Raw genomic sequence first — 16348 nt, forward strand, 5'->3', positions numbered from 1 at the left:
AGTTTAAACACTTTGTGGAATCCCTTCCCCAGCCGATCAGGTCAGAAGACAGCTTGCGTCCACTAGAGCAGCTGTGCGTGGCGACTGACCGTAGGAGAGGGATCTCGAAGATATATAACATTTTGAATGGATTAAAAATTTTGGAGCCCCCGCCATTTATTAAAAAATGGGATGAAGAGATCGGGACAGGAAGTACGGAGGCAGAGGTTTATAAAATACTAAGGATGACGCATGCGATTTCACCGGATTGTAGCTCACTGGAAATGAATTATAAGTGCATGGCACAGTGGTACATAACTGATAGATTACATCAATTTCAAAAAGAGGCAGGCCTCTAACCTATGCTGGAGGGGATGTGCAGAAATAGGATCCATGTTTCACATCTGGTGGACATGCCCTAAAATAAAAATATATTGGAAAGAGTTATTACTAGCAATTGAAGAAATTACCGGTTTCAAAATACCAGAAGAGCCAAGGGTTTGTCTGCTTCACGGGGTCAGCATGTCTATTACACAATATAGGAGAATATTGATACCTCGTCTCCTAAATTCAGCAAAAAATGTAATCCCCCACCAGTGGAAAGATCCTGAGAGACCCTCTTTAAAAAGCTGGTTATGTAAAATTAACAAAATCTATAACCTAGACCTAGAGCATTTAAAGTTTAGCGGTGAAATAGGAGAAGCAGGGTTCGAAAAAAGATGGAAAGACTGGGTAAAATATAAGCAATCACCAAGATACGATGAAAGGACGGCAGAAGTATTGTAGCACGAGTAAGGGCCAAATGGGTAGGACTTTAGTTATTTGGAGAGACCTAAGGGTGGGGTGGATGGGGTTGGGGGGGGATAATATTTTGCAAACACGTGTATATTGCGAACTGTGTTGTATGAAGTCTAGAGGAAAAAAAATATATATACATAAGCAAAAGATAAATGCTACAATGATGTTGAAACGAGATGGTTCAAGTCTCTCTACAGAGTTCACTGAAGTGGCAAAAAATAATAATAATAATAATAATAATAATAATAATAATATATATATATATATATATAATATGAACCATACTCGTTTTCAGTGATAGTTTTACTAATTAAGTCTCCATATTTATATATAGGCTACAGACACAAGACAACTTCTTGAATGCATTTGCATCCTTTGTTTAATACATGTCTCTGTAGATGTGTGGTCATTGGCAAGTAGTTTTTGTTATATAATCACGCACATGTATGTCCATGCTCACATGCTTAGTGTTCCTTACCTGGAGATATGCATGTTTATATGGGCATGGATGTTCGTTCACCATTACATAATTCCACTTCACATTTTTAACCTTTTTTTTCATATTATTTTCATGGTAGTTAGCGTCTCTATTTATAATACATATCCTCATTTTCACATTCTTCACTATCTAAATGTCCATATGGATATGTTTTACATCTAGTATTTTTATTCCAACACATATGCACTTTGGTTCAATATCCAATAGGGATGGCCGAACGGTTCGCCCGGCGGTCGTTTCGCGGTGAATTTCGGCTGTTCGCCGTCCGCCCGATCGGCGGACTATTGCCGCCGTTCGCCCAGGGGACTTCCGTGTTTACTGTGTAAAAGAACTTTGACCTATGATGACACATCCATCATGGGGTACAGGACAGCCAATTGAGACATTACAGCACATGGACACTTGGACATTCCCCCTAACTTATAAATAGACCCGATCCGGCGGCCATTTTACATTCTTTCTACTGTCACTATAGGGAGAGGTTGCTGTGTGGAGCAGGGAGAGACTTCAGTGACCCAAATCGCTAGCTATTAGATCCACAAAAGTTCTTTTAAGGACTGGTATCATGGTATAGGTGTTAGGTGTAGTTCAGGATATAGGTTTGAGGCAGTGCTGTGCTAGTGATTGTTGCAGCAGCCTGAGTGTCTTTTGTCAGTGTAGAGAAAGGGACAGGACGCTGTGTGCTGCAGGGACAGTCAGTTTAATCATTAGCTGTTACTATTAGGTCCACAAAAGTGCTGTTCAAGTTATTGTTCCAGCAGCCTCTGTTTTGTCAGTTTAAATAGGGACAGGCAGGAAGCTGTGTGTGAGGTAGTGAGGGACAGTCAGTTTAATCAGTAGCTGTTACTATTAGGTCCACAAAGGTTCTTTTCAGGACTGGTATGGTAATAGGCTTGTACATGTATAATATTCTTTCTTCCAAATATAGAAAGAATATTATACTAAACTGCTGCCCTTCTGCTGCAGCAATCCTTTATCAGTATAGGGACTGAGGTACAGTCTGCTAATCATTCACAACCTACTTGTTCCACAAAGGTCCTTATAAGGACTGGTAAGGTCTAGGGTACTACAGTACATAGGGTTGAGTGAGGTAGTCTGCTATTCCTTAAGGACTGGTATAGGTCCACAATACATAGGGTTGAGGTGCACTACTGCTGACTGTTGCCCTACTGCTGCAGTAGTCCTTTGTGAATGATTAGCAGACTGTACCACAGTCCCTATACTGATAAAGGACTACTGCAGCAGTAGGGCAGCAGTTAGCAGTAGTGCACCTCAACCCTATGTATTGTGGACCTATACCACTCCTTAAGGAATAGCAGACTGTACCTTACTCAACCCTATGTACTGTAGTACCCTATACCTTACCAGTCCTTATAAGGACCTTTGTGTTACAAGTAGGTTGTGAATGATTAGCAGACTGCTACTGGACTACTGGGTGGGTAGGCTTGACCTCTGGCCAGAGCTTGCCCAATTTGCAATCGAACTGTTGGCTTGCCCCTCGTCCAGTGTCCTGTCCGAAAGGACGTTCAGCGCAGCAGGGGGGATTGTGACCGATAAGCGTACTCGCCTAGCTCACGACAGTGTTAACTACCTCACATTTCTAAAAATGAATGAGACATGGATCTCGGAGGCATTCAACACATGTGACCAGTAGACCATGTATGTCTATAAACGATTTTTTTAATCGAGCACACAGACCTTCTTTCTTCATTTGGCTCACTTCCTTGTCCAAAAAAAGCACACCGTACTATATGCCGGTACCCTCCTGTTTGAAGAGGTTCAGCGGTGTCATATTTCTACTGGGGCTGCTTATTATGAGGGGCTCCCACCATCCCTGTGCTATGCTGACATTCTCCTAGGGCTGCTTATTATGAGGGGCTCCCACCATCCCTGTGCTGTGCTGACTTCCTCCTGGGGCTGTACCTCTGCTGTGCATATTATGAGGGGCTCCCACCATCCCTGTGCTATGCTGACTTCCTCCTGGGGCTGCTTATGGTGCAGGTGTCAGTGCTGTATATCACGGTGCTGGTGTCAGTGCTGTATATCATGGTGCTGGTGTCAGTGCTGTATATCACGGTGCTGGTGTGAGTGCTTTATGTCACGCTGCTGATGTCAGTGCTCTCTATCACGGTGCTGGTGTCAGTGCTGTATATCATGGCGCTGGTGTCAGTGCTTTATGTCACACTGCTGATGTCAGTGCTCTCTATCACGGTGCTGGTGTCAGATCACTCTATCACGGTGCAAGTGTCATTGCTGTATGTCAGGCTGCTGATGTCAGTGCTCTCTATCACGGTGCTGCGGTCAGTGCTGTATATCACGGTGCTGGTGTTAGTGCTTTATGTCACGCTGCTGATGTCAGTGCTCTCTATCACGGTGCTGGTGTCAGATCACTCCATCACGGTGCAGGTGTCATTGCTGTATGTCACGGTGCTGCTGTCAGTGCTGTATATCACGGTGCTGGTTTTAGTGCTTTATGTCACGCTGCTGATGTCAGTGCTCTCTATCACGGTGCTGGTGTCAGATCACTCCATCACGGTGCAGGTGTCATTGCTGTATGTCACTCTGCTGATGTCAGTGCTCTCTATCACGGTGCTGGTGTCAGATCACTCTATCACGGTGCTGGTGTCATTGTTGTATGTCATGCTGCTGGTGATCATCTCCTGCACCCTCTTCTTTGCCTACCCTGACCTTCCCTCTCCTCCATTGCCTTCATGCACTCCACAGTCCTGAATTGTCACAACAATTTCACATATAAAAAAAGAATGCTTGTAGTTGTCGATTCCAGATTCACCTCATACATGTGTTATGTCATTGGCCATGTGGTGGGACTATGTTTGCACAGCTAGTAATTATTTTGTGGCTGCAAATTTGACCTGTAGGTTTGCAAAGTTCTCCTCCCATTGAAGTCAATGGGGCCCGCCGCGAACGTTTCGGTTCGCAAACTATCAGCCGCGTTCGCGGTCCGCGTTCGCGAAACGTCCCGTCGGAAGTTTGTCCATCACTAATATCCAACATTAAGTATTCTTTAATTTTTTCATTATATTCAGTGGATGTTTCATTAAATGTTTTTAGGTCTTTGCAAATTGCATTTTCCAAACATATATATTTTTTTGCACATACACTTTTACATATTTTTGTGTCTCTTTGTTTTTTATCTTTTATGCTAAGGCCGGGTTCACACTATACTACACAACAGTAGTACAACTTTCATCCTACTTCGCTCTACGACATCAGTCCTACATTGGTCCTACTTTCATGAACAGAATACTACTTTTATCTGACTTTTCAGATAGTACAACTTGTCCTTTGACCAATCAAAACTAACACACAATGGGAGGGGCTACAACAGGGGGCAGGAAATAACACAATGTCGGATTGCCAAAGTTGGATGATTAGGACAAGGATCTGACTTTGATCCTACTTCAATGATATAAACAAAGGATTTGTTGCGCTCAATTGGAAACAAAAAAAAACAAAAACATAACAAGCTGCTCAAACAGTATTGCTGGATACAATATACATAATATGGGTTAAAGATGTGGTGCTCAAGAATAGATAGTGCAAATGCAATCAATAAAATAAAACCATCCAAATAAAAATTTAAAATTAAAATAAATAATAAATGTGAACAGTCCATGGGAAAGAAATTCCACCAAACAGGAACAAATCACCATCCACCATGTTAAATAGGAAAGTAGTAATGGGATCCCATCACCTTCACCCAATAAGACTGACCCTTACTGTCAGTGCATGGGTAATGCACATATAATAAAAATGACTCAGTTAGATGTAAGCCTCCTCACAACATAGGGCAAAGTCAGAAACCTCTAGACATGGCTCAGTAATCATGAAAATATAAAAAGACACCACTCATTGCGCAAACATCTTTAAGTAAGTTCAACGTTTTATTAAAGGTAAAAAAATACATTCACATTTTGTAGGACAGAATATGTGACCAGTGCTTCTAACCACAAGGTGGCCGCTGAGCTGTAGTCCCTTTGCATCCCGCGTCATACGTAGCTCCACCCAACGTTTTGTCATTAGAATGCGTCATCAGGGACCCTGATGAAGACACGTCGTGTGTCGTAATGCATAGGAGGAAATAACTGAAACACTGTGAGAACCAGAAGTGCTGTAAGAGGCGTTTGCACACCGCTATTATTACAAGCTCTGCTATTCATTTTATTGTTGTAAGCGTCCACTTGGCTGTTTGTTTTTATTAATAAATTCATCTGTTCATACATAATACGCAATAAGAAATTCTGCTTTATCCTCTATTCACATGTGCTATGTGTGAACGTCCATATTGAAAGGCAATTTTGGGCATATAAGATTAAAAAGAGAAGCCTACCATCACCATTAGAATTTGGGTAGACCCCACCACCGCTATACCTCTAAAGTTCATTACCATCCATTTAGAGGTAAGAGCATAGTGAGCACAGTGTGGCATGCACGAAGAACGCACATTGGAGAACCCACATTGAGGACAGTGATTGAAGCACTTTATGCACATTTTGCACAACTTCAAAATTTTGGCTATTTTGCATGTTTTGATGAACTGTTAATATTCATCACCTTGTTTATGATTTGATTTTTTATTTTCTATACTGCAAGTGACATGTTTACTTTGAATATTGCAAGTGATTGATTTATAGTAATGCAAGTGATTTATTTATATTATTGAGCACTAGTCACTTTAATTTGTACCACTCACTATAGTGGTTTTGGTTTACACTATTTCGTATTATTGGCACTTCAATTGCACAGAGATACGTATACTTATATGGTCATATCTGTTTGAGCCTGCTGCATATGTTTATTGTTTACAGTATCGCAGAGATCATTTGCACATAGATTTTTTTGCACAGTATATATATATTAGGATATATAATGGATTTCTCTTACATCTGTATAGAGATTTGCCCAGTTCTATATTGATATACCTCTTTAATTTAGCTTTATCAACAGCACTGATCATCCTCATTATTTATTTATCATTGGTGCATTGTATACACTATAGATCAAGCGGCAGTTGAGTGATACATTTTAGTTACTAGATTCACTTTGATAGCACAAGGCACCATCTATTACATATATAAAATAATGTCATCTGCGTATAGTCCTATAGTATCTACTCTCTCACCCATAGTGATGCCTTTAAAGAGAGGAGACTGACAAAATCTCAGTGCCAGCATCTCGATAGCGACTGCAAACCACAGCGGAGACAGAGGACACCCTGCCTGGTACCTCTTCGAAGCCTGTATAGATGGGAATAGGAGAAGATTATATTTAATGGTTGCTTTTCCATAATTTCTGTTTTTGTTCTATTTTAGGTTATATATACAGCGAGAAATCCAAAAGATGTTCTGGTATCTCTGTATCATTATGCCCATATGTCTTTTGTCATTAAGAAACCTAATAGCTTTGATGAATTCATGGAGGATTTCTTGGAAGGCAGAGGTACATGCAAGTGTGACACTCAAAAAAGAAAAATGATTACTAAACTATTGTATGTTAACTTGGTAGACAAAATAAAATTGTGAGGTACCATTTACTCGCTTCTGCCCCACAGAGCCTGTGTCTAAACGAGGATACTTGTATTGCCTCATGCCAGTTGGTCCTGTTAATGTGATGCAGTCTGGGGCAGACTGGAACACTGGGGCTCACTGGAGAAAATTATGCATTGCAACTCCGCTGGCCAAACCAGTGAAATTTTTCAATCCAACCACAGTGTTCGTCCAACAACATGGGATTCATTTGCAGCCAAAAGCTCTACTCTCCTTGTTATATCCTTAGTGCCCGAAAAAAGGCCTGTTTAGAAAACACTATCTGATTCAATTAATAGACCCTGAAATAAATGTTTTAATTCCCAGACAGTCCCAAGATAGAATTAAGTTTTAATCTGTAATTTAATTAGATAAGGATTAGTTATTAAAGTGGTTGTAAACTTCAGACATGGAATTTAAACCAATCATATCCCTCTATTGTGTGTACTCGCCTCAATCCAGAGCACTAACTGTAATTTCTGTCTGCTGACTCATTCCTCTACTATAATCATTGCTCACTTCTGACAAGTTTTCTTGACACCAAGAGAAAAATGGTGACAGAGGAGGGTCCTCCAGCATATTGTCAGCCTCAGTTGTGTTCCTGTATGATGTGTCCCTTCCCTGCACTCAGCTCTGAAACATCTCCTCATTGAGCTCTGCAGAGTGTAACTTCAGCTCTTTGCCCCCAATTTTCTGACCACTCAGACAAGCTTTATAAATTCTGCACTTTAAATGGATGTAGAGAAGAGAAGGCTGCTGATAAACAGGTATAACTTACGTAGGAGGATTTGTTTCATCCCTATGAATCACCTGAGGCCAGCTACTTCAGTGGGTATATGGAAGCGTTTACAACCACTTTAACTTACAAAAGAAGATGGTCACTGTCACATGTATTTTCCTGGATTCATTTGACAAGTTGAAGCTTAGTTAGTAACCTAAAAAAGATGATGGCCACCCCCTTCCCACAAATCCCATTATCAAATAAATGATCCAGTTCTCACACAGTGATATCATTTTTTAGGTTTTAGTAACTTGGTTAAATAATTTTAGGATTTGTTCTTAATTTATAAAAGATGCTGCCATATGTCCTTTCTTGAATGCCAAGCCCACACAACCGATCTACCAGCTCAGCAGGGCGCTCTACAGCAGCTTTCAGGGTTCACCTGTGAGGGAGGTTTTTATGCAGTTGATAGTGAGTGCTGCTGGGAAGAGAAGTGTCTAAACAGTGGTCCTTATGGAATTACGTAAACACAAAGAACAGGGAGAAGGTGCGCCAGACTAAGTGCAGTATAAAAGATAAAGTATTTATTAAAATAAAAAACATACGGCCAAATGGCTACTCACAAAGGTCAGAGTGATTTAGGCATGTAAATTAAATAGGGATGTATCCATGTCTCAATCCGGTCCACGGGGTTTGCAGAGCTGATGGAGTATTAAAGCAGACAGGGGGGGCGACAATAGGCTTGCCTCTGTGTTCCAAAAGCTGATTTGGAGCAGCACCTCTGTATTTCTAATGGTTTTCATCGGTTTCCAGCTTTGTTAAGCGTCCGGATGGTCGGATGGCCGGAACCAGAAGTGCGTTCCAGCGTGGAACGCAAGCTCTGGGATCCGGAAGTGACGCGTGGGCCAATCAGAAGACGCGTTTCACAACTTCAGTTGTTTCCTCAGTTCTAGTATTCTAAACAGGAAGTGATGCATATATATATACACAGAAGGAGGGGCTGACCTGTGTTACTATTGGACAACGGACTTGTATAGATATATTACCAAGCAAATAACTGAATGAAATCAGAATAAATAAAATTGACTGTAGCATCTCAAAATAATATTGAAACATTATACATATAAAAATATGTATAATATAATATATACATATAATATATGTATAATGTTTCAATATTATTTTGAGATGCTACAGTCAATTTTATTTATTCTCATTTCATTCAGTTATTTGCTTGGTAATATATCTATACAAGTCCGTTGTCCAATAGTAACACAGGTCAGCCCCTCCTTCTGTGTATATATGCATCACTTCCTGTTTAGAATACTAGAACTGAGGAAACAACTGAAGTTGTGAAACGCGTCTTCTGATTGGCCCACACATCACTTCCGGATCCCAGAGCTTGCGTTCCACGCTGGAACGCACTTCCGGTTCCGGCCATCCGACCATCCGGACGCTTAACAAAGCTGGAAACCGATGAAAACCATTAGAAATACAGAGGTGCTGCTCCAAATCAGCTTTTGGAACACAGAGGCAAGCCTATTGTCATCCCCCCTGTCTGCTTTTATACTCCATCAGCTCTGCAAACCCCGTGGACCGGATTGAGACATGGATACATCCCTATTTAATTTACATGCCTAAATCACTCTGACCTTTGTGAGTAGCCATTTGGCCGTATATTTTTTATTTAAATAAATACTTTATCTTTTATACTGCACTTAGTCTGGCGCACCTTCTCCCTGTTCTTTGTGTTTTCGAATTCTTTAGAGAGCCCTGCTTCTCCTCTCAAGACTGTTGCTGCCGACGGTGCTTCCCCTATATTATTACAAATGCTATTGTTATTGACATTTTAAAATACTCATACTCAAATAGAGACTATACAGTGACTGATTCTTTGCGCCATCTGATCCCAAATATCTCTCTATTCTTATGGAATTACGTTACCAGCACCTAGCAATGCAGATGCAACTGAAAAGGTAGAGAGTGGGTGCTTTGAAGTCAGACTAAATTGAGAAAATATCCTCTTTTGTTGGGATATGTGCTGAAATGAAACATGTGGATACCTTCTGTTCTAAGAAGGCTCTACTGTCCTAGTCATAAAACATTAAAAAGGACAAGTCTTTTGATATATTATGAATAGATAAACTTAATGGTCTCCTGTGTGTACCTTTCTGATTAGGTGGAGAGTTTCTAAAGGCTGGTACACTCTGGCCAATGTGTACAGCAGCCTATCCAAAACATGCCACCCTAATGTCTGGCTTCCATTTTTGAACGGGCATGTTGGAAAACCAGCAGCCGACTGGCATCTGATCAGCGCTTGAAGCCAATGGCTCAAGTTCTGATCAGTTGGTCCTGGCTGGCGGGGGGTGGGAGTGTCAGAACACAATAGCGCAGCAGAGGAGATCTGTAGTTTTTTGACATTCAACCTGCTGGGCTTATAGTGTGTACCCCGCATTAGCCATGCCATGGCCTAGAGCTGCCAGGAATAGTACATGGCCACCCGTGCATTGTGTTACAGAATATTAGAGACTTTCCAGTTTATACCAAAGAGGTTCTAGACTGCTTCCTTGCCTGCCAGTACAGGCTGACTCTTACTGTCTCTTTACAATGTGTATATTTTTTGGAGGCGGAAAATAAGGTATGTGCTTATAGTTCACCCACTATTTCTTGGAACTGAACTTGTAGTAGAGAGAGACAACAATTTCCCTACTCATATAGTGATCATTTTAGGCATTCTGGCAAAAGAGATGCATCTCCTTCATCCGTTCTGCCCCTAGTCTTTGTGTATTTGTTTAGCTATGTTGTATGATCCTATCACTGATTAAGACTTGTATTGTATTAAGACTAGCCAGTGAACTTTAGTATAAGCCAGGCACTGACGCAGCACTGTAAGCAAGTAGGAAAAAAGCCAGGATATATAGTTTAATGTGTGAATAAAATTAATTATAAGCGCTAACGTTCGAATATAATTTTTTACATAAGCTGATCTATTAAATTAGCAAAGTCCATGTGGCAGCTGCTTTTGCGGGGGTGCCAAAAGGGAGCCTGGAACCCATTTTCTCAAGAATTTTTTTTCAAACCTTATCTGCCATTAGAGCAATGAATCGGTATAGATTTGATGAAGGGGACATGGTTATAAAAAAATTCCCTGGACAATAAAAACAGATTTGTCCCTAAACACCATAAAAATGGTTATAAATAGTTCATGGTTACCAGCGACTATCAGCAAATGTGGCGTGACTGATTAGTAACATAGTGTTTGGAAATAATTGGGCACTATTGGAGCAAATGCAAGAGGATACTCCTTTGAGGATACTCCTTTAAGGAGACCAGCATCTATACCAATGACTCTTTATCGTTAAATGTTCAATGTATGACTTATTCATGTGCCTTCTTTTAGGAATTATGGAAATACATTTTCTTACCGACACAAGTACGTTGCATTTTTGGAATATTGCCTTGCTGTGTAAATTTGGTTATGCTAAGATCATAATTATGCTAAAAAAACAACCAAAGCTTGCATACGTTTTTCACTAATTTCTAAATCTTTTCTTCTAATGATATCTTGCAGTACCCTTTGGATCCTGGTTTGATCACATCAAAGGTTGGATTCCGTTGAAAGATAAGAGTAACTTCTTTTTTGTCACTTATGAAGATCTGAAAAGGGTAACTAAGTGTTGTGTGTATCCACTTTAATGTCCATTTCCTGTAAATACTAATAATGCACAGAAAAGATTGCAGTACTGTAAACTCAAAGTTTAAAGGTTATTTAAAAGATCTCAATGCAAAAAAACTATTGGGTTGACCAATGCGTCAGAGATGGCCACTGGGCAGTTTAACATAAATCACAAAACGGGGGTTACAAAACAGAGTAAAAATGAGGAAACAATAGCTTTTGGGCAATAGGGCTTGGGGAGCAAAGAGAAAACATAGTCCAACAGATTATGGCTAGGCGAGCTCCACCTACTATACCAAAATGGGGAAAAATTACCATATTTTTGTGAGTTGTGATGGAATGAGAGAAGTAAATACCTTTTGCTATAAGAATGCTCTGCTGTGCTTCACACTGGTTCAGTGATGGTTTTCTTGGTTTCTTTTGGGCCTATTCACCATAACCTGTTAATGATAAATTCTCTGCTGCTCCCCAAACCCTGTGCTGCAGATGCTATGGTTTCCATATACTGATGTTGGCTGACAAGCTAGAAGCAGTTTGCAATAAATGGTGCTATAATATTAGGCTGTATCTGTACTAAAAAACAGTGGTTCTGGATATAGAGGAATAAGTGAATGATTTGCATGGCTCCACCCACTAGGATCAAATGAGGAATAAACCAATTATTTTGTGGATTTGTAAGGGACTGAGACATGTGAATACCCTTTGTTCTAAATATACTCGACTCTACTTTCCAAAAAAAAAAAAAAAAAACATATAAAACCAAGAATATCCACTAAAAAAAATGAAGACACTAAGCATTTTTAAGGCTCCTTTCTACCTCTTCTACTATTTAACAATTTATTATAATTGTATTGTTTTAGGATCACAAAGGAACTGTAAAAAAGATATGTACATTCCTTGGACATGAGTTGGAAGAACAAACCATTGACTTGGTGGTGGAACAGTCTAGCTTTAATATGATGAAAAGCAACAGCATGTCCAATAATAGCTTAGTTCCAGATTACATCATGGTTCCAAAAAACAACAATTTTATGAGGAAAGGTAAAATTTTGTGTTTAATTATCATTATATATAGATTCATTATGAAAAATATATATATATTTTTTTTTTGTTTGGCATCTTGTCTTGCTGATCAGGCACATGGTATTTCACAGGCACTCGAGTCAGAGAACAGGCTGCACATGTTTTTTTTTGTTTTTTTTGTAATACCTTTATTGAACCATAAGTTGCATTATACATACCATACAAAGAGTATTGCAAAAATACAGTTGCATAGTTATGCTGGTAACATACACAGCATCAGAGCTACACCAGTAGTTTGACAAAAGAATGAGGTCTAAATTGCGTGGATGGGAATATATCAGAGAAGAAAAAACACACACAAACATCTCCAAGGTTCCCAATATATATATATAGGATAGCCCCAACTTAATGAAGCAATCTTATGGAAAATACAATGAGAAAAAAACGGGGTGGTAAAGGGGCCCCCGGTGGCCATTATATCCCAATGGAAACATGAAATGTAATAGCATACGGTAATCAGATACATAATAGCAGCAAAAAACTGCATGGAAAAGATTCCAGACTGACTGAAAGAGCATATAAAGGGAAGAAACAGAGAAAGAGAAGGGAATAAGAGGAAAAAAAAAATTGCGGAAAAGGAACTACAACATAGAGGGCCTGGGCTTATGCACAGAGCAGAGGGGAAAAGGACATTAAAGTGGTTCTGCACCTTTAAAAAATATATTAAATGCCAGCAGCTACAAATATTGCAGCTGCTGACTTTTAATAAATTGACACTTACCTGTCCCAGGGTCCAGCGATGTCGGCGGCAGATGATGAGCAATCGCTCGTCTCTCTGCTGCCCCCGCCGCTATCCTCTGTCAGGGAATTGGGAAGTGAAGCATTGCGGCTTCACTGCCCAGTTCCCTACTGCGCATGCGCGAGTCACGCTGCGCGTCTCTGCTGGTCCCCGCTGTGTCCTGGGAACTGTGTGTTTCCCAGAACACAACTGGGGGGGGGGGCATCTGCGGCGGTCTGTCCCGGAAGTGGGTGCAGATACCTGGATTATCCAGGTAATGGCACCCCCCTCCCCCTTGAAAGGTGCCGATTGTGGCACCGGAGGGGGGGGATCAGATGAGCGGAACTTCCACTTCAGGGTGGAGGACCACTTTAAGGAAACAACAAAAGCAGATTCTCTCACCCGGGGCCTCATAACATGTCCCAGAGGAAATTAACCAGGGTCCGAAACTTCCTGTAAATGGGCATCCTTAAAGACAAAGTGTTGCCAAGGCCTCCAAGTATCACCAAAGGACTACTCCCTGTTGTTGAGTGTAGCCGTAAGGTTTTCCATGTCCCTGAGTTCATTGATTTTGGTAAACCAGAGAGACCTCGAGGGCGGGTTCACAGACCTCCAACACAAGGGAATGCATGTCTTGGATGAATAGTAAGAAAGGTCTTGTATTTTATAATGGGCCTTCGAGAGAGTTGCAGCAACCACGCTGCAGGGTCGTCCGCCAGATCGACATTAGTCAAGTGTTTGATAGTACTGACCATGTCTTGCCAGAACAGTCTAAGCTTTGAGCACTCCCAGAAAATATGTATCATTGTTCCACAGAACTAGAAAGAGATTCCCCTAATGGTGGACTTTAGAGGCATGTACACCAGTGAATATAATAAAATATAAACATTTATTAATTGAATGAATAAAATTGTATCATGAAAACATTGGACTAAATATATACGATACAAACCATTGATGAATTATCCATACACAATCCAATTAATCATAGCATTTGTTTTCCTTACGCGTTTCGAAGCGTTGAGGATCCCCTTCTTCAGGGGAAGGTATATAGTATGGAGTGCAATTCTAATGAAATATAAACAGCAGAACATTAGGGCTATGGAATAGATTACAGAGAGGGAATATTATTCTCTATAATGATATACTTAGATATCAACAACTAATATTGTATACAGATGACATGATGTTAATTAAAAACAAATAGGACAGGTCACAAAATGTAAATAGTTCTCCAAATTCCAGGGCTTCCACTGCTTCAAGGTATTGAATAGAGGTTTTAAATTATAAGTTATCTGCAACCCATAGATATTAAAGGCCCCAAAAGGAAAGAGCCCGCTGACGTGTGTACGAGAGAGGCACTGAGGTGAAATGTCCGCCCCCAACCTTGAAAAGAAAAAAGATTAGTGGAATATAATGGGGAATTGATAAAAATATAATAAATGTAATCATATTAAAATATTGTCCATCACTGCTTGAAAGTCAGAGCAGCTCAATACAAAGATGTGTCTATACTGAGGGAAAAAAAAAAAAAAAAAAAGATTCCAGCGGTGGTAATCCACTCTTGCTATCCAGCGATGGCTGATCTCTTCTCCAGGGTCCAGCGATGGGTGATCTGATCTCTTCTCCGGGGTCCAGCGATGGGTGATCTCTCCCGATGGTCCAGCGCAGCGCATCCTGTCTCCACCGGAGACACTGCGGGAATCCCGGCTGCCTGACAGGTCTTAGCTGAGGAGGACGGACTACCCGTCACCTGACCCCGCCCCCTCTGACACAAGGGGAAACCCAGGCTTCCCCAGTGATGTGCCGGTGATCCCGCCCCCTCTGATGTAATGGGAACCTGTGTTACATAAGAGGGGGACGGGGTCACCCGTACATCACTGGGGAAGCCCGGGGGTTTCCCCTTGCATCAGAGGGCTGTGAGCTGGCCTCGTCCTCCTCAGCTAAGACCTGTCAGGCTGCTGGGATTCCCACAGTGTCTCCGGTGGAGACAGGATGCGCTGCGCTTGACCATCGGGATAGATCACCCATCGCTGGACCCTGGAGAAGAGATCAGATTACCGATCGCTGGACCCTGGAGAAGAGATCAGCCATCGCTGGATAGCAAGAGTGGATTACTACCGCTGGAATCTTTTTTTTTTTTTTTAATAAAGGACTTTTCCCAAGTCATTTTTGTATAGCCGTCATTATAGCCGCGAGTGCTTTTAAATAACTTTTTTTCCTGCAGAAATGGTACTTTGTGCAGGGACAGTTCTAAGCACGGGAAACATGCGCCCCTTTACAGTCACACTATAGACACCCTCCAGGTACGAAATTTAAAGGAATATTACACTTGTATTGTTTCACTTTAAGCATTATTAAAATCACTACTCCTGACAAAACTGCAGTTTTTTGCATTGATACTTGTCCCCTGAGGCAGGACCCATGTCCCCAAACACTTTTTTAGGACAATAAGGGCCGGTTCACACAGGGGGCGACACGAGGCGACACTACTTGTGAAGCCAAGTCGGATACGACTTGTATCCGACTTAACAGCGCGACTTGGGGCGACTTACAAGTCGCCTCCAGGACAGGGAACTGTACAAGTGAGCTTTCACCCCTTGTGACATCATTCCTGTTCCTGTCTTCTTCCTTGTTCCTGTTTTTGCCAGTTGTTCTGTGTCCAAAATGCTCTCTGTGCGTTACCTTATGTCAGCTGTCCTAACAGCTGGTTTGGCAGTACTGATGGAAGAGGAAGAAGAAGAAATGAAGCGGAGGAGGAGGATGGGAAGAAGACGTCGCTACTGGATCCATCCAATCATTGCCAATCGACATAACAGAGGGCAGTTCTGGGCTATGTATGAGAACTTGCGTAGTTTTGATGACAAGTTTTTCAAGTATACACGGATGTCGATCACAAGGCAAGTACATATGCTGTATGTCATTGTCCACTTTCCACGTCACTTGCCATACAGACTTGGCATACAGACACCTTCTCTCCCGAACAAAGCGTATGAGGGACTCATTGTCCACTGGTTCTCTCCTGTTCATAGCAGACATTTTGCAGGACTGAGCTCTTGGTCTGTGTGAGTTCAAGATAACCAGGAAAACGAAACTAATGTGTATGGAAAGGAGGGGCTGCCTGCAGTGGGGGCTGGGTGACTTCCTGTCAAGTAGCCTGCAAGTAGCCTACAGATGAACAGGAGAGGCGACTTACATTGACATGAATGGGTACAAGTCGCCTAGAAGTCGTTTCCAAGTAGTACAGGAACCTTTTTTAAAAGTCGGAGCTACTGCAGTAGTGTATATTAAGACAGCTCCATTGACTATCATTGTTTTTAATGCAGCG

The 16348-nt window shown here is 41.3% G+C and overlaps 1 protein-coding gene across 1 annotated transcript in view; it reads left to right on the top strand.

The window, feature by feature from the left end:
* Window positions 1–16348, top strand: part of LOC143934095 (sulfotransferase 2B1-like) — a 77060-nt gene that overhangs the window by 21883 nt on the left and 38829 nt on the right. The window contains exons 3-5 of the mRNA XM_077457408.1: window positions 6610–6736; window positions 11115–11209; window positions 12080–12260. Of these exons, the coding sequence (XP_077313534.1) occupies window positions 6610–6736; window positions 11115–11209; window positions 12080–12260 (403 nt within the window). The remainder of the gene's footprint in view (window positions 1–6609; window positions 6737–11114; window positions 11210–12079; window positions 12261–16348) is intronic.

The sequence above is a fragment of the Lithobates pipiens genome, unplaced genomic scaffold, assembly GCF_037356315.1.
Source record: "Lithobates pipiens isolate NorthernLeopardFrog02 unplaced genomic scaffold, aLitPip1_a1.2 Scaffold_27, whole genome shotgun sequence".
Classification (NCBI taxonomy): Eukaryota; Metazoa; Chordata; class Amphibia; order Anura; family Ranidae; genus Lithobates; species Lithobates pipiens.